The sequence below is a fragment of the Glycine soja genome, chromosome 8 (assembly GCF_004193775.1).
Source record: "Glycine soja cultivar W05 chromosome 8, ASM419377v2, whole genome shotgun sequence".
NCBI lineage: Eukaryota > Viridiplantae > Streptophyta > Magnoliopsida > Fabales > Fabaceae > Glycine > Glycine soja.
Genome location: NC_041009.1, coordinates 4,700,638 through 4,726,194, shown reverse-complemented (window position 1 = coordinate 4,726,194; position 25,557 = coordinate 4,700,638). Strand labels below are relative to the sequence as shown.

General features: G+C 34.1%; 5 protein-coding genes across 9 annotated transcripts; 2 read left to right on the top strand and 3 right to left on the bottom strand.

The window, feature by feature from the left end:
• Nucleotides 1–51: 51 nt before the first annotated feature.
• LOC114421324 (receptor-like serine/threonine-protein kinase SD1-7) lies at nt 52–8,012 on the bottom strand. Of its 2 annotated transcripts, XM_028387194.1 has the most exons (8): nt 6,974–8,012; nt 6,317–6,761; nt 1,989–2,153; nt 1,703–1,893; nt 1,399–1,609; nt 1,082–1,319; nt 662–812; nt 52–572 (listed from the first exon to the last, which is right to left on the bottom strand). In XM_028387194.1, exons 1-8 carry the CDS (start codon nt 7,820–7,822, stop codon nt 261–263), a joined length of 2,562 nt encoding a protein of 853 aa, XP_028242995.1. In that variant the 5' UTR covers nt 7,823–8,012; the 3' UTR covers nt 52–260. The 2 variants fall into 2 exon arrangements, with proteins under 2 accessions (XP_028242995.1, XP_028242996.1); XM_028387195.1 differs by lacking the exons at nt 1,989–2,153; nt 6,317–6,761; nt 6,974–8,012 and having other exon boundaries at nt 1,399–1,604; nt 1,703–1,881.
• A 1,173-nt stretch (nt 8,013–9,185) lies between these two features.
• LOC114424748 (glycosyl hydrolase 5 family protein-like) lies at nt 9,186–9,928 on the top strand. Its single transcript, XM_028391584.1, has 2 exons — nt 9,186–9,795; nt 9,921–9,928. Exons 1-2 carry the CDS (start codon nt 9,186–9,188, stop codon nt 9,926–9,928), a joined length of 618 nt encoding a protein of 205 aa, XP_028247385.1.
• Nucleotides 9,929–10,245: 317 nt separating this feature from the next.
• Nucleotides 10,246–12,018, top strand: LOC114421327 (glycosyl hydrolase 5 family protein-like). Of its 2 annotated transcripts, XM_028387201.1 has the most exons (3): nt 10,337–10,621; nt 10,746–10,891; nt 11,415–12,018. In XM_028387201.1, exons 1-3 carry the CDS (start codon nt 10,569–10,571, stop codon nt 11,840–11,842), a joined length of 627 nt encoding a protein of 208 aa, XP_028243002.1. In that variant the 5' UTR covers nt 10,337–10,568; the 3' UTR covers nt 11,843–12,018. The 2 variants fall into 2 exon arrangements, with proteins under 2 accessions (XP_028243001.1, XP_028243002.1); XM_028387200.1 differs by having other exon boundaries at nt 10,246–10,891.
• A 216-nt stretch (nt 12,019–12,234) lies between these two features.
• On the bottom strand, nt 12,235–16,035 carry LOC114421323 (pentatricopeptide repeat-containing protein At2g17140). Its single transcript, XM_028387193.1, has 2 exons — nt 13,449–16,035; nt 12,235–12,835 (listed from the first exon to the last, which is right to left on the bottom strand). The coding sequence occupies exons 1-2, from the start codon at nt 15,947–15,949 to the stop codon at nt 12,709–12,711; spliced, it is 2,628 nt and encodes an 875-aa protein (XP_028242994.1). The 5' UTR covers nt 15,950–16,035; the 3' UTR covers nt 12,235–12,708.
• Nucleotides 16,036–19,818: 3,783 nt separating this feature from the next.
• LOC114421325 (G-type lectin S-receptor-like serine/threonine-protein kinase B120) lies at nt 19,819–24,523 on the bottom strand. Of its 3 annotated transcripts, XM_028387199.1 has the most exons (8): nt 24,443–24,523; nt 23,047–24,285; nt 22,544–22,654; nt 22,198–22,421; nt 21,767–21,977; nt 21,408–21,645; nt 21,163–21,310; nt 19,819–20,682 (listed from the first exon to the last, which is right to left on the bottom strand). In XM_028387199.1, exons 2-8 carry the CDS (start codon nt 24,203–24,205, stop codon nt 20,374–20,376), a joined length of 2,400 nt encoding a protein of 799 aa, XP_028243000.1. In that variant the 5' UTR covers nt 24,206–24,285; nt 24,443–24,523; the 3' UTR covers nt 19,819–20,373. The 3 variants fall into 3 exon arrangements, with proteins under 3 accessions (XP_028243000.1, XP_028242998.1, XP_028242999.1); XM_028387197.1 differs by lacking the exon at nt 24,443–24,523 and having other exon boundaries at nt 23,047–24,432; XM_028387198.1 differs by lacking the exon at nt 24,443–24,523 and having other exon boundaries at nt 22,198–22,418; nt 23,047–24,432.
• Between the last annotated feature and the right edge of the window lie 1,034 nt (nt 24,524–25,557).

The window sequence follows — 25,557 nt, the reverse complement described above, 5'->3', positions numbered from 1 at the left end:
TATCATCATAAAATGAGTTTTAATATTGGTTGTTCTCAAAATTTAAGATCGTTTTGGTAGCGAATGCAAAATTAGTTGATATAAAAAAGGTTTCTTATACTATATAGTACAATTTAACGAAGGCATCTCTAACATATTACACACCAGAAAAAGATCATACTATATAAAAAAACATTGCAACTATCAGATGAAGGATTAACTTCAAAGAATTTTTGTAAATATACTGTTGTGCTATATTGGATGAGGTAATGCTCCTTTTACTACCTGGCATCTAGCATTGTGACAGTGACTTGGTTCACAGTGCATGATTCTTCTTGTTTACTTGAAGAAGAATCAGTTTCCATAGGATTCCTTCCTAGACAAAATCCAGGGTTTTTGGGTTGTGACATTGATGCAGTGTCACTACTCAGCATCAAGACCACAGAAGCCATTGTTGGCCTATCTTCCGCACGCTCTTGCACGCATAAGAGACCGACTTGTATGCATCTAAGAACTTCAGATTCTGAATATGAATTGTCGATCGACGGATCAATCAGTTCCAAAGCATTTTCTTCTTTCCACAGCTTCCACGCCTACAATACAAGAAAGCACAATCAGTTAGCAAATAGTAGGACATTATGTTATAACCAAGTAACATACTAATAAAAGAGTTTCCACATACATGCCCTAGAAGATTCAATTCTTTGTTCGCGGAATAGAATCCTCTGTTCTTTTTTCCACTTATGATCTCCAGCACAAGAACCCCAAAACTAAAAACATCAGATTTTACTGAGAAGATCCCATCCATAGCGTATTCAGGGGACATGTAACCACTGCATATAAGAAAAAAATATATTTATAAATAGTAAATATCGCTATGTTCCACTAGTGTGCGTGATGAAATTATTGCATGATCCAGGATCATCATCATTTCCATCAATCTCCACGTGACATGTAAGTAAACATTATTAATTCTTTCTGGTAAATTGAAAATCTTGGTCACATTTCACGTAAAGATTAGTTGGAACTATGGACACGTGATGTTCCTAGACCATGTAATGATTTCTCGCAGTGACATGTTACTGTTACTTAGTATACTCACTATGTTCCAACAACTCTCATGGTATTTGCTTCTGTCTGATCGGTGCCAAAAATTCTAGCCATCCCAAAGTCTGATATCTTTGGGTTCATCTCTTTGTCAAGTAGAATGTTGCTTGCCTTGAGATCCCTATGGATGATCCTAAATCTGGAATCTTGGTGCAAATAAAGGAGCCCTCTAGCAATTCCACATATAATGTTGAATCGCCTTTGCCAATCCAGTGAGGATCTTTTTGTTTTGTCTGGATCATGATTTATTATCAATATCAAGTGTTTGAAATTTGAATACGCATTTAGAATCAGAATGTTGAAATAACTCACCAAACAAAATGGCATCAAGGCTTCTATTTTCCATGTACTCATACACTAGCATCTTCTCATCCATCTGAATGCTGCAACCAAGAAGCCGAACAAGATTTCGATGTTGAAGCTTGACAATTAACTTGACCTCGTTCTTAAACTCGTCAATTCCTTGCCCGGAATTTTTTGATAATCTCTTCACAGCAATGTTCTGACCTTCCATCAACCTGCCCTGGTATAACCACAATTATTACTGTTATGATTTAATGAATGACAAGTGAATTTTTTAGGACCTATTGTGGTTGCAGCCATAAAAACAACTCACTTTGTAAACAATACCAAAGCCTCCTTGTCCAAGTTTGTTTTCATCAGAGAAGTTGTTTGTAGCCATTGTTATTGTGTTAAAATCAAACAATGGTAACTCTAGGTCATCCATGTTACTTTCACCTGTCTGTTCTCTGTTACTTGAAAACACTCCCTCATTCATTAACAAATCCTGACTTCTTTCTGAAAACCCTGGTTTTGAAACCAAGAAGCAAGAACATTTCATCAAACTGCATATATAGTTGCAATTTGCATTCATATGTGGGACACTAATTGTGATGTATTACCTCTTTTATCTGTCTTCCATTTCAATATACACTGCAATTTCCTCTTCTTCCACAAGATAAAGATGGCCAATGCCAATAGTATAAAAGCTGCAACGCCAACTATAATGCCAACAGCCTTAATTGTATCACTTGTCTTGTGAGAACCACCTTCAATCCCTATGTCATCTGAGAAATAGTTTTTTTAGTTGAGATATTCACTTTACATTTGGTCAAGTTGTTAAAAAGAAATATTAGTTTTTTAGCATTGAGAATTGAGATGAGCAAGTACGAAGTAATTGATAACTAAACTTGAGCAAGAAGACTAGTGCAGACATAAAGGCATGTCAAACTTCTAGGTAACCAATTTAAAACAAACCAATAAGCTCCTTAAAAAGGAAAAAATGCTATGATTTGGTTTTAAGTACAAGGGAACACATTCATGCTGCTTGCAAAAGGTATGTGTGTGAAATTAACAGTATTATATTTGCCAAAGAAGCTAGAGAAGGAAGCCAATTAATTTCAAACTGATTCTACTTTTTTCCTTTTTAATCCTTGTAAAATCAAATCCACTCTTATATTTTAATCATAGGTATATTTTCTATTAAAAAAAAACAGTCACAAAAGGGCTAAGAAGAAAAATGGGGATAGAATTTTTGTTTTTCATAATAGAACTTAGACTCACGTTTGAGGAAGATGTGCAACTTTCTGAAGACACCTACTCCCACCCAAATGGATAGTTTTTCCCCTTTTGGCTGCCACCACAGAAGGTGGTGGGCTCCATTTTATTCGCCAAATCCCTTCCTTAAGATGATTCAAACATTTTTCCTCAGTCATTAACCTTTTTCCAATTGCTTCTTAATCCCTCCTTTCCTTTTTGTCAAATTTCAATAGGACATGCTTGCTCTTGACAAGATAAGATGTGACTTCAGCAAAATTGTGATCATGCATTTATTACGAGTAGTCACATTACGGTTGAAGTATGACGAACAAATAGAACACCACTATTTAATTTAGTTTCGATAAGTGTGAATGGAAAAGTATTATCATACAACATAAATGCAAAAAATATATCCTTCTTTAGAGTTTTCTTCCAATAGAATTTGAAACATAATTAGCTCACCACACAATAGAAGACTAATTTCTTGCATTAGACATAGCCCCTATTAGTTAATCTTCCTTTAGTAAACATATAAAATAGTATAAAATGAAATGCAAAGAGCATGGGAATAACTTATAACACTATCTTTTGCATCAAGTGTGCGAAGGAAAGCATAGGGTAAAAAAGTGCAACAGGTGTGGCCCAATGGAACCTCAAAAGTCAAAAAGGTTGGGCCACGTCCCAACTCCCAACAATATAGAGCCGAACATTTAAAACATTTAAATTAAATTCAGAAGGTCCATTGGACCAAAAAATTTCACTGGGACCACGTCACCTTCATGGACATCAGTTACGAGAACGAAAGCACTTATAGTAGGCCCACAAAACTTTAACTAAGTCCTTTAATTATGCATTTTAACTTGATTAACTCACGCAACAAATTAAGGCTAGGGACGGCACACTGGAGTCATGCAGTTTAGCACTCGTTAACAAACATCACATACGAGTTTGGCTGTCGTCATCACCCTTTTTTTCTTTCTATAAAGGTAGTTCATCCGTGTTGGTTGAGAATAAAAGTGAGTGAACCAAAATTCGTTCCAATTTAGTATATGCAAAAATGTCAATTGGATATATGTGTTGTGACTTGTGAGACTATCCATATTTCATTATTATTTTTATAAAAAAATATTATTGTTCAATTAGAAATTATAATGAGTATGACTTTTATGTATTTTTTTTAAAAGTAAATAAAATTGCTATATATATATATATATGTGGTATTATAATAGGTTTATTGAGTTTTATAAAAAAATATTACTTATCATAATTTATGATTAATTTACAATATAAAGTATAAGTTCAATATAGAGAAATTAAACTCAAATATTAATACCTCCATTTCACAATAAGTTATTTTAAAGGTTTTTATACAAGAATAAAGAAAAATAATAAACAATTTAATGGATTAAACAATTTATTCAAATATCTTTATTAGTTTTCGAAAAGTTAATGGACTTATCACTCAAAGATCATCATGCTAGCTAATTGTTAAGTTAGGATAAATAAAATTGAAACAAGAGATGGCAAAAAATATATTTTATGTTTTTCATATTTTATTTTTAAAAAAAAAAATCAATAAAGCTTAGCATTCACAATCACACCACACCACACCACACCACACAACAAATGATCTTTCATCTTCCAACAAGAAATAGAGGATGGTTAGCTTCCTTCATTTGAAAGCATTTCTAAGTCCCTATAATTATATTCTGGGCCACCAATGCATCTGCCACAAATCTTATGAATAGCATTGTAAAGGTTGGTGAAGCAGTAGCCGCGTGAATCTTAGGTGGCTACTAAGTGTGACGGCAACAGCGACACAAGCCAAGTGAAACAAGCAGCATCAGCAGCATCAGCAGCACCAGTGTGATCAGTATGTGAAGGATGTAACTAATGCACTAGCAGTTTTGGGCGAAAATGGTTATGGTTTATTTGTTTGTCTTTTTAGGATGATGTCATTAAGAACTTGTATTTTAGATAATAGTTCATAAGTTTTCTTCTTTTGTTTTTTTAACTTATATTTTCAGTCTTCGTACTTTTTTATATATAAAACTTAATTTTAGTCTTTAAACTTCAACTTTAATTAACTTAATTTCTAAATTTATTAAATTGCAGTAGTTTTCGTCTCTACTCGTGGTGTAAACTGCCTAAAATAAAGGACAAAAACTATGGTCTTTTAGAGTTTAACAACCAAATTGATTAAAGTTAAAATATGAGAAAAATACTAATTTTATAAAAAAAATACATGATAAAAACATATTTTACCCTTGTATTCTTTCGAAGAAAGACAATGCAGATAAAAAACATTGAAAGCAATGGGACCGTAAACATTGAAGAGCACGTGGTGCAGCTACAGGCTAAAACGCAACACTCTCATGGCATAGGTTTTGTTGTCATTCATTTCGACCCCATTGGTCTCATTCACATTGCAATGTCTCAGTCAGTTCCCATTGCAGGAAAAACACTCTAACTGGACCACCAAGGAAGACAATCCCAACTTTCCACCTCATTCAATTCCAAAAATAAAGACCAATTAATTTGTTCTCTTTCAGTGTTCTGAAACTATCAGTATTTCATAATGACATATAATTGGCGGTCTCTGCTAATTAATTACAGTATTATTTTTTTTCCATAAAATATTAGGTACATGGAGAAATCAGTTTGGTTTTGGACTTTTGGGACTAATAACTTGATTTTTCTACAATGTTACAATATTTTTCTTTATTTGAATTATTTCCTAACACAAGTCAATCTGGTAACATGGATAATATTTTTCATTTAAAATTTCCTTAGATTAAAAGTCTTATATTAAAAACAGTTACAACGTCTACTACAACTCGAATCTTATATTCTACTCTAATATTTCACCCACCTCAGGTGACTTCATAAGAAAGTTACTTTGTTTATAAAAATAAAATAAAAAAGAAGTTACTTTCTTTCCAAAAGTTATTATTATTCAATTGTTACTTAAATGTACAAGCTCTCATTTTGAACATGACAGATAAGTACTCTTAGTCTCATGAGCTATGGCTATAGACTGATGTTGAGCACATTAAAGGTAAGGTGTGCATGTCAAAGGAGTTCTATTTCAGTCTTCGTTTCATATTTGAATATTCTCTCTAGTTATTATTTAAACATCCAATGATGTGGTGGAGACCCCTCCCCTCCCACTAGTTTATTCAGTCCGAGACAGACTCAATTTAAATTTGATATATTTTAAAGATTAGTTTAGTTATATATTGGATTCTTTAAAAAAAATTATATTATGATGTAATTGATATAAAATATCATTAATTTTATTTATGATTAATTTTTTTAAAAAAAATATGATTAATTATTTTTAATGAGATTTTTTTTTTCTGTCCATCACAATTTTTTTCTTTGAGAGTACTCTTCAACTTAAAGATTTCATTTTAAAGGGACTGAATCGTAATACTCGCAATAACATAATAGCATAATTTGTTGGTATATTTTGGATTGTTCAAATTTACTTTAGTGTTTTTGTATTTCTTAAAAAGAAAAAAAGAATAATGAAATATAGCAATTTTATGAAATTTAAGCAACCAAATGCATATGCCCTGAGCCCCCTCAATCCAAATTTCCCCCATGAACATAAAACGAAAAAAATCCAACCCAGGACACAAAGATTTACTCAAAGAAACAAACTTTAGAACGAGAAACAACAACATACCTACATCAGAAGCAGCCAATCTGACATAAAGATCTTGCCCTCCCGAGGGGTATTTCCTCACATCCAAAAGCTCCCCAACCCACATCACACACCCACTCCCTCCATTCACTATCTCAACATTCGCATAACCACTGCAAGAACAATTCTTCTTACACAATTCTCCACACTCCACAATCCCCATGCTCCTGTTCACAAACACCAACGTTGTTTCAGGCAACTTCACATTCTGCATTCGCAGAAACCCGTCACTCCCACATTTCAATTCCGTGTTCCTCACACACCCATCAGACCCGTCTCGCAGATTCCACGCCTGCGGGTTCCTCGGCCGGAACCCTTTGATACACTGACACACCGGTGACGCGTTCGTGTCACAGACCCCGTACGCCCCGCACTCTTTGTAGTTGTCGCATTGGTCCTTTGGAGCATACCAGAATTTGTTCCACACCTGCATGCTTCAAGTTATAAGATTGACCTTGTGATAAAATAAAAGTAATAGATTTAAATTATTTCTTCTAATAAAAGAATTAATGATTAACAACAAGTTTTAAAAACACCTTGACCGTGATTTAGCAATCACAACCAAATTTCAAAGTGACTACTTTTAAAACCATGATTAATAACTAATATTAACCGATAAAGAAAAAAAAAAAAAAAAACCTGTGTGCTTTGGATCCACGTGAGGCGTTGGAGTTCCCCAATTGAGTTCACAGAGAGTCTAGAAAACAAAGAAACGTTCACAATTGAGAAAGTGTAGTAAGCTTCGTGTTGGTCCACAAAGAACGTGAATTTGATGGAATCTGTGTTGGGTTGCATCTCGGGCACCCCGCTGAATCTCTCGCCGTTCCAAGGGCCGCTACGGTAGATTCTCTGGTTCTTGTTCCAGAGGAATATTTCCGGAAGGCCACGTGGATCGAGCTTGAAGGAAAAATCCCCGCTTGAAGGGTCTTCGTTCGTGGCACGCCACGAGGTTATGTGCTTTTCTATGCCTGTGTCGAAGTTCCAACCTAGTTTCATGCCCGGTAACAAGGTGTCTGTTGGGTAATCGAAGCTCTGCCAGAGAATTTTCTTTGGGTCATTCTCGTTTGGTTCTTTGAGAACCAGGTTTCCCGAATCGAAAAGCTGAAGAATTAGATTGGAGGGTGTTGTTGTGGTTTGATTTGAGGACCATATGGGCTTCTGGGATTGGTTTATGATGACGAGGTTTCCTTGGTCGTTTATTTTGAGGAATCCGAGGGAGGTTTGAAGTGGGATGTCTCGGTTTGCGACCCACACCACTGTTCTATCTCTGTCGTGGATGGTTTTGTACCAAATGCCCAAGTACCAGGTGGAATTAGTGTAGGAAAAAAAACCCAGTTCAAAAATCGCGTTTGGGGAGAGGAGGGTTTGGTTTGTTCGGAGGGATTGTGAACTTGTTAAGGTGTCTGTGGAGATTGAAACTTCAAAGAGAGTGAGAAAAGTGGTGAAGCAGAGAAGGAAGAGAGATAGGGGGTTAGTGGAACCTCCCATGTTTGAAGTGAGAGAATTTGTTAGTGAAGGGTGGATTTAAGTACTTACTTGGAGAAGGTTTTAAGTATTAATGTCAGAACCATTTATTCTTCTTTTGGTTTTGACAGGGAGACAGTAAAGAACAGCAAGTTGACTCTGCCATCCAAGCACTCATTTTCCTGTGGATTTTATTGGTCTAGCTTTTTTTCTCTTTTCCTTTATTGTAGGGCTTTACCGTTTTCTTTCAAAATAAAGCTTCACCAATTTTTATATTGAGAGAGAGAAAGAGATTATTTAGATTTCTGGGCTTTTCGTGAGTTTGGGCTTGATATCCATAGGCTTACTTTAGGAGCGTGAACACATGTTCAAAGAATAAAATGGATAGCACCTTGGTATGTCCAATAAAATTAGTTTAAAGATATGTTTGTATGATTGTAGTGGCAGGTGGCAGAGAAAATGTTGAAAATGATGGCCATAGCAGTGGCACGATGGCACCCCAACGGCCGGCTGTGGTGGTAAAGTCTCTGCAACTAGAATGGTAGTGGAGATTGGTGTGGTGACAATCACCGTGGAAAAGATTATTGTAAAATATATATTTTTTAAATAAATTAAAAGTTAAATTTATAAAGTTTTTTTTTAAATGAATGTAAAAGTCTTTTAAAATTCCATTTTAGCAAATTACAATTGTTTTAAAAATTACATTTGATAAAAAAGCTCACTTTTACATTCATAAATTGTATGTGGGAAGATTACTAATGACAAAATAATGTAAAAAATGAGTTAATTAAGAGACTAAAGAGAGAAGAGTCTCAGGTAATTAGTACTCGAGTTTATAATATAGGAATTGATTAACAAGAAGTAAAAAATATTAAAAAGAAAAGTATTTCAAATTATACTTAAATTATGGGTAATTAATTAAACTTTATAATTATCTAACATATGTTTGTTTGAAAAAATAAAAATACTTATAGATTAATAAGAAATTATGTACTTACTTTAAAATTTTAAAATTAGATGTTATAAAAAAAATTAGAAATGACTCTAACTATCATACGGTATTACTTACTTTTGATATTCTAGTTATATAATTCACCTTGTTTTCTTAAGTATTTTTGATTTAACAGTTTTAATTAAAATTATCTTAAACAGATTCTGTTATACAAAATTACAAATCTGAAAACTAATCTCCGAAAAGAAATAAAATACAAACAAGAATATCGAGCTTAGATTTGAACTAAAACATAAAGTAAATAGATAAGTTAGAAAAATGGACTAGATATAAAAACTAACTTGAACGAAACATTTAAATTTAATTTTATTTACAACTACTATATAAACACATAAAGCTTTGGACGTAACCATGTTTCCTTAGTCAAAGAAAAAAATGGTGAGAAAATCCTCCATTCTCTTGGCGTGCCTCTTGGCCATATTCACATCATGTTGCAACTCTTTGCCTCTCTCAGTTCACAAGAGATGGATCATTGATGATGCAACAGGAAAACGTGTGAAGCTTCATTGTGCACATTGGGTGGCTCATGCAACGCCAATGCTTGCTGAGGGTCTTGACAAATCGCCCATGAATGACATTGCTGCTAATATAGCCAAAGCAGGATTCAATTGTGTTCGTTTGTCCTATGCTACGTACATGTTCACTCGCTATGCTAATAACACTGTTCGTGACATATTCCACACTCATGATATTCCGGGCATTGTGTCAGCAATCGAGAAATATAACCCTAGGGTGTTGAACATGACCCATCTTCAGGCCTATGAGGCTGTGGTTGATGCTCTAGGGGATCATGGCGTGATGGTGCTCATTGATAACCATGTTAGTTTGGCAAAGTGGTGCTGTGCCAATGATGATCAAAATGGATTCTTTGGAGATAGGCATTTTAACACTTCTGAATGGCTTCAAGGGTTGGCTTTTATAGCCCACCATTTCAAAGGAAAACCCAATGTGAGTAATAGAGAAATATTTAAGACCCTTGAAGATGGTTCTTATTTAATTTTAAAAAAATTCTTTTTCATTTTCTATTTTCAATTATAAATAGTGTAATTGTTACACATTGTCAATATTATTGTTAACCAATCACAACTCATATTGTGTGTGACTTTTTAGGTAATTAGAATAAGACTCAGTTTTTAATGATACCAATTAAATCCAATCACAAAACTCTTACTTTATTTTCAATGACATGGTACATTAATTTGCTGAATTATTTATGCAGTATTCAATTGTATGTGGCATATCCTGTAAAGTCAAGATTTTTCCACATTAGTTTTTTATTGATCCCTTTTTCACATTAAAGCAAAAAAAAAAAAAAATATTTTGATTTTATTTCTTGAAAATAAGTATGTGGTATTCCTTATTTTTTTATCATGTTAGGTTTTATTAGAAATATCATGTGAGAGATTTAAATCAGCCACTTCTTCCTCCTTTTTTTTCTCAGTCAGTGGGTCAATCTCTTATATCTCATCATTTTGATTACATGTAGGTGTTTGCTATGGACTTGCGAAACGAGCTAAGGGGTTCGCGTCAAAACCACCATGATTGGTACAAGTACATGACCCAAGGAGCAAACACAATCCACGACATCAACCCCGATTTTATAGTTATCATTTCAGGGTTAGCCTTTGACAACGACCTTAGCTTCTTGAAGAAAAAACCTCTTGACTTAAACTTCCCTCACAAAATAGTGTACGAGTCACACATCTATTCCGTCTCAGGAGATACACACAGGTGGCGCGTGCAACCAGTGAATTGGATATGCAACGCCACAATTCAATTGTTGCACCAACAATCAAGCTTTCTTCTGAGTGGTAAGAATCCAGCACCTTTGCTTGTGAGTGAATTTGGATACGACATGACTGGTGGTTCTTTTGCCGACAACATGTACTTACCATGCATTGTGTCCTATTTTGCCTCTGTGGACTTGGATTGGAGCTTGTGGGCTTTCCAAGGAAGCTATTACTATAGACAAGGCAAAGTTGGACTAGGAGAATCATATGCGGTGATGGATGATGATTGGAAAAGTTATAGAGACCCTAACTTCACTCAAAAGTTTGAGCTTCTGCAAAGGATGGTTCAAGGTATAATTCCTACACAGAGATATATTTGTTCTATATATATATGACATGTTTTTTTGATACCCATGTTATTGGTGTGAAGTATATCTACTAACTTTATCTGTTGGAAACCTGATTGATCTATCTTTTATGGTTTGACACTCGTTTCTCTCATTAGTGACGACCATTATTGCCGATGTGAACGGTTACTCGCTGTTGAACAGGAAGGCACTGTTGGCCTTCTGGGAGGCGCCGAACAAGCCCTACCTAGGCCTCTTCAACTCATGGACGGCTTGTTGGCCAATTGGATTTTTGTCTAAATTTATATAAATAAAAAATAAAAAATAAAAAATATCGGGTCAAAATAGACCCAGTTGAATTCTTTCATTTTTTTTTTCTTTCAGACGCTCAAATTTAAAACCTTATTTTAAAGGATTTTAGTCAAATTCCACCTAAACCAATGATGTGTTGGCTATATATGATATATGTATTTGACTGTGTATGTGTGTCTTACATTGTCTAAAGTTTACGTGATTTACTTATGCAGATCCAACTTCAAATGTCTCAAAGTCCAATATAATTTTCCATCCATTGACTGGTTACTGTGCACATGTGAATAATAGTAAGGAGCTTGTAATGGGTGATTGCAAGAGTAATAGCCTATGGAGTTATGAAGGTGATGGATCTCCAATTAGGTTGATGAACTCTGCCAAGTGTTTAAAGGCAGTTGGTGAAAGGCTTCCTCCATCTCTCTCTGAAGATTGCTTGTCTCCACAAAGTTCTTGGAAAACTGTTTCAATGACTGGTCTTCACTTGGCCACTTTTGATAAGGACGGAGACCTTTTGTGCTTAGAAAAGGATTCCAATTCTTCCAAGATAGTGACCAGCAAATGCATCTGCATAAGCGATGATGATTCTTCATGTTTGGACAATCCCCAAAGCCAATGGTTCAAACTTGTTTCGACCAATGTTTAGTTAGAAATTAGGGAGAGTCTGTTTTTAGGAGGTAGATATTAGGTAGTTTGCTAGTAGCATCAGTTTGCTTTTAGTTTTCAGAAATATTTAAGGAACATTGTTGTCTATGGCATCAACTTGATATATTCGTAGAAATTTGATATAAATAAATTTAGATTTAAATAAGTTTCTAGTCCTTTGCTTTATGAGTTTTTGGTTTCAGTTTCTCTCCATATTTTTTTGTTTATTTTAATCCTACATTATTTTTAATCTTTGTCTTAAACTTAATACTGTTAACTGATGATGTAGTTAAGAATGAGCCTAAATAGTATTCAGAATGAACCTTGAAATGCTGGCTCTGCTTTATGCACATGGCTACAACATGCAAAATTTCCCTATTACTCCGTTGCATATATTTGATAAATCACAATATAACCCAATAATCCACTTCCACTTTAGGTGGAATAAATACTAGATAGCCATTGTGGTGTTCATATACACAAGTTGAAGTACATCACACGATCTGTTTCAGAATATCATTACCTACAATTGACAGATGATCGTTAATTACACTTTGACAGAATATCATTAATTACAAGTTGAGGTACATACACAATCAGTTAGATGATAAACAGACCTTTCAGACCAACAATTATCAAACGGGGCGCGGGGGGAGTTTACATAACTCAAACAGGGTTTTGGAATTAATTTTCGTGCTGCTTATCCTTGGCATTGAAAGGAATGAAACCTGCTTTACTTACAAAGAGGTCTTCAATATCTCCAACCCCAAACCTTTACATTCTCTGATCTGCTACTCCCTCCTCTCCCCACCTTTGAGGTTGAAACATAAAAATGGTAAACATATCCAGAAAAAACGAAACAAACAATTAACCACTACCATCATAGTAATCAAGAAAATCATTCTGCTGAGGCTGTAAACTAGATATACTTCCTTGGCCCCAGCCTTTCTGCACACGCTTAAGAGTTTTCAGTGCAATTCCACTGCCAGCATCCCTGTAAGCAGTAGGTAACAGATCATTGGTGAAGATGGAAGAGTATGCAGCATAAGTAAATTGTGGATACTCTTTAAAAAATCATAGACATTATAGAACTTGTGACAAAGTTTCAATGATAATGGTAGGATCCAAATTTGCATTTAGTTTGACAGAACTAACAATAAGTAATTATTCTAAATGTCACTTGATAAAGCAACTCTTTCAAAGATGAACAAAATGCAAAAATGAAATGTCTTTATGTCTATTGTCAACCAGGTTGAGTTGGAAACGGTCTAACTAATAAGGTGTAGAAATAAGCCCGCAGAATATATGTTCCATTAATCTAAAAAAAGTTTTCACTACTTCAAAATTGAGTAATTTGAGTTCTCATTGTTCAAAAAGTATTTTTAATAGAAAATGCATAGATCATGTTTAAGAAGACTAGTGGACTTGTTCAGAAATTCAGGATGCAAATTATGGAAAGACTGAGGACATCCAACAGAAAAAAAATTGAATAAATAATTTAACCTTGAAAAACCCAAACTATCAAAATAAAAACCTTGTTTTTACCGAAGATGAACAGAATCGAGAAAAGCAAAAATTGATTATCTTCATCACCCATATGGCCATACCTGTTAATTATGTCCTGCCAGTCACTTCCTCCATCTTTAAGTAGTTTTCCAGGAATGACTCTCTTTCTGTTTGAATAAGTCCTATCAACAGGTCTGTCTTCCAATTCCAATTCCATCATTCTTTTTGCTAGTTCATCTGCTTGCCGCTTGTTTCCTCTTTTACTTAAGCCATCAATCACTGGCATGAATGATGCATGATCGAAGCCATATCCCTTATCAATCAATTTATAAAGAAGGCTATTAGCATCTGCCAACCTTTCATCCTGGCAAAGTCTTGCAATCAAATCTTTATACATGAAATTCTTCAATGTAAGATATCTATCTAATGAAACTTCAAATAGCTCCTTCGCTTCAGAGAGTTGTCCCCCAGCAAGTAATTCATTGAACATCAAACTGTACAACGCTTCTTTGCGGCCACATATATTCAAAGCAACCTCAAATAGTTCACAAGCTACTTTAAAATCACTAGACTTGCTGAAAGCTTTAATCAATATTTTGAAGGAGGATACATTGGGAGATATACCTTTATCCAACATTTCATGTAAAAGAGAAATGGCATCCTTTGCCTTTCCTCCTTCACAGAGGCAAGTGATAATATTGTTATAAGTGCAAATATCTGGACTTATCCCTTTTTCTTTCATCTCATCCTTCAATCCATATATTTCAAATATTTGGTTATTACTTCCTAAACCCAGGATCAATGCATTATAAGTTTGAAGAGTCTTACTACAACCATTTCTCTCCATATCCTTCAAGACGCGGAAGGCTGATGATATCTTCCCTTGTTTACAAAAACTCCATATGAACGTATCATAGGTCACAGAATCAGGGCGCAAGTTTTTTGCCAACATCTCGATAAACTTTTTCTTGGCTTCTTCTAGTCTCCCAACCTTGCAAAGTCCATTAATTAAAGTTGTGTATGTGATTCCATCAGGCAAGCAGTTTGATACATTGTGGATTGAATTAATTAGACTGGCAAATGAGTTTCCTTTATCAAGGGAAGTTGGTCCATTAGTCCACATCTCACTTACAATTTCACTTGCTTTGTCCAATTCTCCATTTCTACAGAGACCATTGACCACAATATTGCAGGTCACAGTATCCGGCTGATAGCATTTTTCATTCATCTTTTGCAACATTTCCTCTGCCTCTAGGGTCCTCCCCTCTTTCCACAAGCTATGCAGCAATGTGTTGCAGGTGTAAGTATTAGGCTGACAACCATTCCTTATCATTTCATGAAGAACACTTTTAGCTTCAAAAACCTTCCCTCTGCTGCAGTATCCATGCAGGAGAGTACTATAAGCAACTGTATCCGGGTAAACCCCATTCCTCATCATCAGATCCATCAATCCTCTTGCATCTGACAACATATGGTTCCTGCACAGCCCATCCATCATAATGTTATACGTGTAAGCATTCGGCTCAATGCCTTTCGCCACCATTTCATCAAGAACCAACCGAGCCTCCAACAACTCTCCATTCCTAAGCAAACCCATCAGCCATATATTATAACATTCCAAAGAGTCAAAATTCCCAACTTTCTTCATGGTCTCAACCAAACCCCTTGCATCCCCCATCATCCCATGCTTGCAGAACCCCTTAAGCATCAAATTAAAAGTTACAACATTGGGCCTAGGAAGTCCCAATTCTGCATCCATCTGCATATCTCTAAAAATCCTAGACGCTTCCATAACCTTCCCAGCTCTACACAGCGCCGAAATCCTCGAATTAAACGTAACAACATCAGGCAACACACCCAGCTCGTTCATCCTCTCAACAAGTCTCTCAGCCTCATTATTCATCTCCTCTCTACAAAACCTGGAAACAAGAGTGTTGTACACAACCCTGTTAGCAATACGACACGAATTGTTATTGTTAACGAGCTCCAAGGCTTGTTTAACGAGGCCAGCGCGGCACAAGCCGCGAACGAGGATCCCGAGAGTGAACTCATTGGGGCAGCATCCTTTTTGGGGCATTTTTTCGAACAGTTGGAGTGCATGATCGAAAGCGCGCGACTCGCAGAGAGAATGGATGAGGAGGTTGAAGGTGTAGGTCTGAGGGGCGACACGTGCGGCGAGCATGTCGGAGTATAGCCACGAGACGAAACCGGGACGGTGGTGCCGGAGGGTGGAGCGGAGGAGGAGGTTGTAGAGGGGAAGAGAAGGAGAAAGAGATGGGAATTGGGCTCTGAGGGACTTGAAGTGTGTAATGGCGTCGTCGACGTGGCCCAATTGGGCGAGGACTCGGACCATGGAAATGAGGGAAGGGTGTGCAATGTGGTAGTTGTGAGAGGATAGGAGGAGATTGTGGAGGTGGTGGAGTTCGTTGTGCATTTTGGCGGTGGCGAGGATGCGGGTTGTGATGGTGACTAGGTGTTGAGTGGAAGAGGAAGATGAAGAGGAAGGGGAAGAGATGACGCGTTTGACAAGATGCCATGCCAGTTTAGGGTTGTTGGTGTTCTTCAAAACGCCGTCTATCAGCTTCCTCGTCGTTTTATCCATGGGACTGGTTTGCTTTGGTTTGGATTTGGGAAAAAACTCCACTCCCACTGCAAGAATTGAGAACAGAGGTTGATACTTATACTATGCTTTTGGAGGTTTCTAACTGTTAACTACTTTCTGGTGCAGTAAGTACTATTTCCGGTCACAAATATAATATTATATTCTTAAATATAAAAAAAATTTAATTAATTTTATCCTATTTAATTTGGTATTATTTATGAACCTAGGGATGTTCGCGATACAATTTTAATTTAAAATTATTTTGAACCAAACAAGAAAATTAAGTGTGGTGTTATAATGATTATCGAATAGTCTCAAAACAAACTTTGGTTCTAACAATTGTATAATATATGAATAACTTAATAATCTAGATCGACTCAAAGGCATAATCAAATTTGATTGCAACTTCAATCCACTTATAAATCAAAGTAGGAGATTTCATCAAACAATTTGCAAACAATTGAATGCAGAAACAAAATCACAAAATTTGACAGAATTATGAAACAAATTTAAGAAGCACCAATTCAATTCATCAAAGTCAAGCAATTCGAATTATCAGAGTTTGCTATAAATGATTATCCTATTATAAAAGTTCAACCAGTCTAATTAGAGGTAATTCAATCAAACTAATCCCTAATTAGATTGAGATCACAAATCAGATTGAAATATCATCCAATTAATTTATAATTAGGATTCGAATTAGGGAATTAATCAATAACCTAATTCATTTTCAATCTTGATTACATTCATAATCATGAATATGAAAATAGAATTGGAGAATTCAAAATACCTAATTGGATGAGCATTTATAACAGAATTTGAAATACTTAACAAAAACTCAAATTAGTCATTGCTTAAATTGGATCCTTAGATTGATTAGTTGTTTAGCCTTCCATAGTAATCACCAATGGAAGAACAACAAAAATTGAGCAAGAGAAGAGAAAAACAAAGTTGAAGAGATGAAGAAATGTGAAGAACAATTGATAGAAAAAAAAGATAAAAAGACTTGGATCTAAAACTTGCACTAGAAGTTTCTAAAAATCTAATTTGTACAAAATGACTCTAACTAACTAACTAACTCTGGAAATACACTAAGTAAACTAATATATACTCCAACTAATCAAGATTAATGAATGGTCCATGATTAGGATCAACTAATTTCTCTAATTAAGCTAATTACACATTGCAAAGGTCAAAAATTCGTAGCCCAAAATCCAAGTACACAGGCTCTGACTTCCTAGCCTAAAATGACCCTTAAAATGGAAGAATTGACCCAAGCTCATTTTTGACAAAATTGTAACTATTTTCCTTATTTTTCTAGGGACTACTCATATGCTTCATTTAGAGTTTTGTAGCATCTTATAGGTCTTGCACAAGATAGTATAGGTCAAGTAAACTCAAAATCTAAAAATAAGCAACAATTATCAATTAAGTCCAATTATTTGCCTAAGATCAAAATTGAATTAAGGTGAAAAAATAAGAGTCAAAGAGAGGTCAAATAAACTAAGAAGAATAAGAAAATACCAATCTAAAATGCTCCATGATGATGCGGTTTGGTTTGATTTAAATTATTTATGAAATTTGAACCAAACCAAACTAATCTTTTGCGGTTTGATTTAGTTCATTTTTTGCGTTTTGAAAATTCTACTAATGTATATTAAAAAATGTTTAAAATTTTGTTATAATTAGACAAAACTTGAATAATAAATAGTTTAACAATCAACGGTATAAATGACAAACTTAAAGTTTCAACTTGAATAATACTTGAATAATAATCATTCAACTTAAAAGTAAAAATAATATGTAATACTTACTTTCAAGTTCTAACGACTAAACTTAAAAAAATAAAATAATAAGTGTTGTTATCGAAGAGAGTCGCTGCCATACACGCAAAGAATGCCACAAGGAAGAAGAGTGATTTTAGGTTTTTAGATTAAAGTTTCACGAGAGAGAGGGGAGTGAGAGATTGAATGTTAAACATTTTAATCTTAAATTTAGATGGTGTAACCGTTCTAGTCCTATATTAAACTAATGAGTGACGTTTGATTTGATTTGGTTTGGTTTCCACATGAGAAACTGAAAATCAAATCAAACGCGCGATTTGAGAAAAACAAAAATCAAACCAAATCAATGTACTTTGATTTTTCTGCTGTTTACGGTTTTTTGGATCAATTTTTGATTTTATGTTCGATTTGGTTTGATTATGTATACCCCTATTTGAACCAACCTTTGAAGGTCAGTTGAGTTGATAAGAAAATTTTATTTTATTTAATTAATGTATTAATTTTAATGATCTTTTTTATTCTTAATATTAAATTTTAATGAAAAATAAGTTTAAATAATATTTTTAATTAAAATTGGTGTAATTAAATATTATTAATTAATTTTTTTTATTCAGCGTAAATTATTTTTTTATAGTATTTGATACGGGAGGAAGTAGCATATAGACAGTTTTTTTTTTTTTAATTTTATATAGTTTGATTAATTACAACACAATATTACGGGATTTGTGAGCATAATTCAAAATCGTGTTTAGAATAATTTAGAGTTTAATTTTTATGTATATAAGTAGTTTTATTATTATTTAATTAAAAAGTTCTTATAAATATAATTTTTAAAATGGTTATTATAAAATTTAATATATTTTTTAGTAAAGATTGTAGGTATCTTATATAGTTAGAGGTGATTTTGCTTTGACAACATTAATAAAGTTGAAATAATCTTATTTTAGTTAATTTATATCTTTGACAAAGTTAATATATTTATGCAATAATTTATGATTACATGGTATTATTAATCTATTCTAATTAAATTTTTAGAATTTATGGAAAGGTTTGGAAGATTTTGAAATTAAATGGGGTTACATGATAACTGACCTATGATCTTGTTTTCAAAAATAAAATCTTAATCTATTTTAAATTAGTCTATTTTTAAATATAAATAGATTTTATCTTCAATTTTGAGAACTCTAACATGAGTTGTTTGGACAAATCTTAAAGACAGTAATTGGTTCTTATTTAAGAGCGCTATTATATATATATATATATATATTATCTTCAACTTTAGAACTCTAGCAGATAATAAATGGTTCTTATTTAAGAGCACTATTAGCATAAGTTGAGTTAAAAGTCATGAAATAAGAACTGTTCTTATATAAGAATTAATTCTTAACATTAAAATATTATTTTTTAGTACAAAATATAAAAATATAAAGTATTGTGTGAGATTGATTTTTAAAATTCTAAAGTAATTTCACCATTTGACCAAAAAAGTTAAAAAGTGAGTTAAAAATCAAAGAAAGATTATACCTTTGGAAATACTCTTTTTTCTTTTGGGGGAAAGTTGAATTGAGATAAAAGGTGGCAAGGGGAGAAAATTGTTTGAAAAACTTTCAAAAGCTATAGGTGTATACGCTTCATGCAAGAATTAAAATAACACTGAAAGATTCTTATATATTTTTAAAGGAAGAAAAAATTCTTTCAACTTTGCAATCTATTTGAACAGGATTTTGGAAGATCTTTTAGGATTTTTTTTTTAACTCGACAGACATATATCTTTTAGGAACATATATAAATAACTCACAAGTGTTTTGTATCATGAGTTTTTTTTTCTCCAATTCTTGAAGATACTCCTTCAAGAATATATAATATTGTCAACAATTTACAACTCTATACATGATACATTAGAACCAAATGTCTCAGGAAAAAAAAATCAAATGCAAATGCGATACAGTACAAAATATTGCACTAGTTAATATTATAACACGGTTCGTGACGCTTGTTTCAAAAGTCATCTTTTTAAATTCTCCAAATGCCATTTGGAGGCATGTACCAGACAAGTGATGCGTGTATTCAACTTAGAGTTAAAAATGAAGATATTTTTCCAACAATATAATAATCTGTCAACAATATACAACTTTATACATGGTAGTATATCAAAACTATGTCTAGAAAGAATAAAAAAATCAAAATACAAATGCCATTTGGAGACATGTACGAAACTAGTCATACAAGAGTTCAACAAAGAGACATTTAAAAATGAAGATGCTCTCCCAAGAATATAATAATTGTGAACAATATACAACTTTATACATGATAGTATATCAAAATCACGCCTCAAAAAACTAATCAAAATGCAACTGCTAACCACAGATTCCGCTACTTTTCCAATGATCTCCTCACATGAGAACCTTCAACCTAGAAGAATTCTTTCAATGACCAGGAATCAAGGCACTTTTTTGGACTCTCAAAAGATATTTTGGTTTATAAATTATAGTATATACAATAGACTCAATATTAAGAGGCTTGTTTCAAATGGGAGGTAAAATTAAAAGGAAAACTTTTTGCTGTGAACTTTTGTAGATTGAAAAGAGTCTAAACAAAGCTAAACAGAATGGGAAAAACCAAAAAATGTAATTAACACTTCTATCTCCCTGTTGTCACCATTGAAACTGTCAAATCATTTGACACATCAAGGCCTTCGCTATAAGATTCTCCATCATCAAGTATCCTCATGGAAGTAGTGAGCAAAGGTTGCTTAGGCAAAGGTAGAGCTGTTGATTCACTTCCCAGCATCAACAACACAGATGACATGTTTGGTCTACGAGATGCTGAATCTTGCACGCATAACATCCCTATTTGTATGAACCTCAACGCTTTAGTCTTAGGAATTGAATCACCAAGGGAAGGATCAACAAGCTCCATTACTCTCTGCTCACTCCAAAGGTGCCAGGCCTACACCCATTTTTCATCATAAAGCATCAGTATTTACCACTCCAATAAACCAAACATTTTAAATAGAGAAACAAGTTAATACACCAATAATGCAAAACACTTTTATACTATCACCCAACAAGAGATCACAATATATGATATGTTTGTTTACTTTTACGATAATTACTTTAAAAGACATATCAAACAATAGTTTGTGATTGAATGGCAGTGTCAATCTATGGCCATTAAACTTTTTTAAATTATGCTATTTCACAAAAATTTTATAAATTTGAAACTTTTTAAGACACTTTGGAAACTTTCACAAAGATAAGCCTTTTTCAAGCAATACCATAAACTTGCAACTTGATAACATAAGCACTAAAGCTCCTACTAAGTAAAATCAACTTATGTACTTCAACTTTTATTGAAGTTTTCTCATTTAATTTTAACTTATGCGCAAGTTGTTTTAGTCACAAAGTAATGTAAATAGGAGTTACTCACATATCCAATGAGACTTGAGTCATCTGTGTCACGAAAGCTTGTGTTCTTGCGGCCACTCATAATCTCAAGTAGCAATACACCAAAACTATAGACATCAGATTTGATTGAAAACAGACCTTCCATTGCATATTCTGGGGACATATAACCACTGCAATGCAAATATAGAGATTAGTAGTCTAGTTCTAGTAAGATTTAAGAGAATGATTTATCAAATAAGTAAAATCAAAGCATACTTTGTTACTTACTATGTACCAACCACTCTGTTTGTGTTGGCTTCATTTTGGTTTCCCCCAAATATTCTGGCCAAGCCAAAGTCTGAAATTTTTGGATTCATGCTTTCATCCAACAAAATGTTGCTTGCTTTTAAATCACGATGAATTATTCTAAGTCTAGAATCCCGGTGCAGATAAAGTAGCCCTCTTGCAATGCCCTCGATTATTTCAAAGCGTTTTGCCCAATCTAGTTGTGTTTGCTTCACCGGATCTGCCATGATGTTACAAGAGCAAGACAACAGTTAGGAACATGCACTGGTTGCTTCTGTTTCAAAATTATCCAAATTAAGATGCAGAAAAAGCATATGCATAGTTAATGGGAAGAAACATACCAAATAAAAAGCAGTCCAAGCTTTTGTTTGGCAAGTACTCATATACCAGTATCTTTTCTTCCCCTTGAATGCAACACCCCAATAGTCTAACCAGATTTCTATGTTGCAGTTTGGCTATGAGCACCATTTCATTCTTGAACTCCTCTAAACCTTGGCTAGACTTTCTTGAAAGCCTCTTGACAGCTACATCCTCTCCCCCTGGAATTTTCCCCTGGTAAATGAAATAGATGAAGCTATTAACCTTTTATAACAAAAAGAATTGTGTGTATTCATACAACAATTTATACAACACTGCCTTTTTCTCTATCTCTTTCAATCACATACCATATACTTTTCTCTTTTTCTTTCCCATTGTTGTAGAAGTTTTTATACAAATAACATCATTTTTAAATCTTAAGGTAAGCTTAACAGTTAAAATGTTAAATTCTTACCTTGTAGACAGGACCAAATCCCCCTTGTCCAAGCTTATTTTCGTCCGAGAAATTGTTTGTTGCTGCTAGAATGCAGCTAAAATGGAACAATGGAAGTTCTGCTCCACTTAGTTGATTCCCTTCCAAGCCTAACTCACCTGAAATTTCTGATAAGTCTGTACTCCTCGTTAGATCAAAGGCTGGTATTTCGCTATTGTTGTTGAAACCAGAAGCTGAGGAAACTGCTGGCAAATAGAAGGGAAGAGAGAATATATAGAAGTCAATATTAAGAAACAGTGTGTACACCTTGTCATTCATTCATCAAAGGGATAAGAAAAAATACTTAGGGAAATAAATATATTATTACCTTTAGGTTTTCTCTTAAACCTCCATACCAGCAATACAACGATTCCAATGCAGATCAGCCCTACCACAACAGCTAATATTATCCAAATTTTGGTGTTTTTCCCCCCATCGCCTGTATTAATGGGAAAACATAGAAATCATATGCCGTAATTATAACCTGACAATCAGGAAAACTTGTGAGAACTTGTGTGAAATTTGAAGTGATGTTTTCCTTCTAATCGTATTCATAGACAACAAATTAAAAGATATTCTCCCCCCTGTATGCCATATGGGAAAATTTTCTAATTTAATGTATTAAGCAAATATTTTCTTGTGCATTGAAAAATTGGAAGAGGGCAAGACTTTCTGAAGTTGTTAGGTTGGTTTGACATAAAGCATGACAAATTGAAGCAGTTCCTCGAGAAAGCTTATATAGATGGGATATAAAATGGATTTGCAAATCAAAATTAAAAAAAGAAAAACTAGTCAATGAAAATAATTAAAGACAGAACACTCTTTATTTACCTAAATCAGCATCGGCAAGACGGATGTGGAGTAAACTTCCAAGATTATTTTGAGAGTGTTGAACATCAACTAACTCTCCATACCAAATCATGCACCCGATTCCAATAGTATATGAATAAGCAGTACAAGAAGTATTCTGCAGACAATACCTCTGACAATCCGCATCACCAACAAAATTCTCCAACCGTGCGAAATCCGGAAACTTGGTACACCTTTGCTCCAAGAAACCATCTTCTCCAACACTCACCTCACGATCAGCTCCAGAAGAACTATTATTAGCACTTCTCTCAGCCTCAGCCTTCAGTGGAGTCCTCCTCCCACACCCCCTTGTCCAATTCCTATTATTCCACTCCTCCCAATGCATTGGCTCAAACCCTTCCATGCAACTACAAAAAGGAGAATTACCCGTATCACACACTGCAAAACTACCACAAAAGTTATACTTCTCACAGTCATCAAAAGGCTCAAACTGTGTCCTATTCCATTGTTTCCCATCTGCATCCAACACGAACTTCTTCTCAAACCCATCCCAAGTTATCTGAAACCTCACTTTTTCAGGGCTATTCCATTTGTATGTAAAATATTCCTCTCCTTTAGTGTCTGTGATGACTGTAAAGCCAAATAGAGAGCTTCCTGTCACATCGGAGACACCAGTGAAAACTCTACCATCCCAATAACCACTTCTCCACTTTCTTCTCTTCTCTCCCTCCAAAATCAAAATCTGTTTCGTTGACCCCTCAGAGTCAACCTTCATTGAGTAGTTTCCCGGTGAAGGATCCGTTTCTGATTTCCATGACCTGAATATGTTCGTTCCAGCACTCACTGGAAGTGCCATACCCGGCACAAATGTATCAACTGGGTCCTCAAAGCTTTGCCAAACATCCTTGTCGTGTTCTGAGAGAACGAGGTTTCCATCGTCACGAAGAACAGCCTTTGTGTTGTTCCTTGGAACTGACATGTTTGTTGACCACACCTCGTTGTTCTCTCCATCGAGAACAATCAAGTTGCCGTTGCTTTTTTGTATTAGGATCGAACCTTCTCTTCCTTTGATGGGTTTTTCTCTGTTTGCAACCCATATGAATGTTTTGACCGGAATCTCGTGGTACCAAATCCCAACGTATCTTGAAGAGTTATTATTATCCAAACCGAAGAAACCCATTTCAAAGGTGAGGTCTTTGGACACCAAATTGTCACCACCATCGTTGTCTCTGATTACTGTGTCCTCTGTGATGGAATCGGCTGCATGAGAGAACAAAGTGTGAGAACAGAAGAATAAGAGGAGCAGAAGAATTGCATGTTGGCGTTTGGTGGTCATGCCCGTGTCCTTGTTGAGATTACAGAGATGAGGTGTTTTGGAAATGAAAAAAATGATGAAAAGTGAGTCAGTAATAAATACCAAAGATGAAGAACAAGATTGCAGCCGCCTAACTGCTCTTATCTGACCAAGCCTGCCACGTTGTCGTGAATGGAGAAAATAGTGAGGATGGGTTTCACCATGATGATGATTTTGAAGGTAAATACATATTCCTTTCTAGAAAAAAAATGTTAATTATCAAATTATTTTATTATTAAGTTGTAATATTTTTTCTATATTAATGTATTTTTTACATGAATAATTAAATCATAATTTTTATTATTGTAGAGAGTAAATTATTGTCAATTTAGACATTCATGAACCACCAAAAGCTATCATTTACCCGATAATTGAATAATACGAAATGGTAGTAGTTGAAACTTGAAAGTGGGAATCTTCTACGTAACAGGTATACCTTCTTAATTGAATAATATTCTCTCTTTTTCCCCTCAGAATTGACTAGTTGCATTGAATGAATGAATGAATTTTATTAATTATGACTTTATGAGCAATATATTGACTTTAACGGCTCCCGCTGAAAATGCGAAGACTCCATGTACCAACCTAAACTTAGGAATCTTTTCCTTACGGGTAGATGCATCATGCATGTAGTGGTAGAATTTTCAACGATAAAGAAAAGAAAGAGACAAAGAATCGGGAAAAAGACAAAAAATATTGAAAAGAGATCTGGGACTTACCTGAAATAATAAAAACGGGATTACATTTTTTTTACAATTATTATATATAGATTTTTTGGGATTACCAATCAGTTTCTATTTTCAAACAGTGAGTTAGGTATTATAGTGATAGGTACGACTAAGGAAGGAAACGTAAGACTGGAGAAGAAGAAAGCCAATATGGAAGGAATTCTGTCCGGAAATTCCTTCTTCAATTATTTAAAAGCTAAGGCATAGTCTTATATATATGTACTATGTGAATATTAAAATATTAGCAAAAAGAGTATCCTATATTCAAGAATTGTATAATACATGTCTACTTGAATAGGTAGTTTATTTAGTATGAATATAGTAATTTTTATTTTACAAATAGTTAAAAATAAATAAATACAATTATATATTAATGATGTTATGATATTATAAATCATCACACATAATTAATTAATAATACGTGTAATTATAGTTAATTTTGTTTCCTAT

What these genes read in the sequence shown, in the direction of transcription:
- LOC114421324 (XM_028387194.1), bottom strand. Translation starts at nt 7,822, where the DNA reads ATGGGAGGTTCCACTAACCCCCTATCTCTCTTCCTTCTCTGCTTCACC. An exon ending in CCTTGATGCCATTTTGTTTG is followed by an intron (nt 1,320 to 1,398) that starts GTGAGTTATTTC and finishes ATCATGATCCAG; the next exon opens with ACAAAACAAAAAGATCCTCA. An exon ending in ATGAGAGTTGTTGGAACATA is followed by an intron (nt 813 to 1,081) that starts GTGAGTATACTA and finishes TCTTATATGCAG; the next exon opens with TGGTTACATGTCCCCTGAAT.
- LOC114424748 (XM_028391584.1), top strand. Translation starts at nt 9,186, where the DNA reads ATGGTGAGAAAATCCTCCATTCTCTTGGCGTGCCTCTTGGCCATATTC.
- LOC114421327 (XM_028387200.1), top strand. Translation starts at nt 10,306, where the DNA reads ATGGACTTGCGAAACGAGCTAAGGGGTTCGCGTCAAAACCACCATGAT. An exon ending in TCTGCAAAGGATGGTTCAAG is followed by an intron (nt 10,892 to 11,414) that starts GTATAATTCCTA and finishes TTACTTATGCAG; the next exon opens with ATCCAACTTCAAATGTCTCA.
- LOC114421323 (XM_028387193.1), bottom strand. Translation starts at nt 15,949, where the DNA reads ATGGATAAAACGACGAGGAAGCTGATAGACGGCGTTTTGAAGAACACC. An exon ending in TGGCAGGACATAATTAACAG is followed by an intron (nt 12,836 to 13,448) that starts GTATGGCCATAT and finishes TACTGCTTACAG; the next exon opens with GGATGCTGGCAGTGGAATTG.
- LOC114421325 (XM_028387197.1), bottom strand. Translation starts at nt 24,361, where the DNA reads ATGACCACCAAACGCCAACATGCAATTCTTCTGCTCCTCTTATTCTTC. An exon ending in GTTTAAGAGAAAACCTAAAG is followed by an intron (nt 22,422 to 22,543) that starts GTAATAATATAT and finishes TCTATTTGCCAG; the next exon opens with CAGTTTCCTCAGCTTCTGGT. An exon ending in GATTTGGTCCTGTCTACAAG is followed by an intron (nt 21,978 to 22,197) that starts GTAAGAATTTAA and finishes TTCATTTACCAG; the next exon opens with GGGAAAATTCCAGGGGGAGA.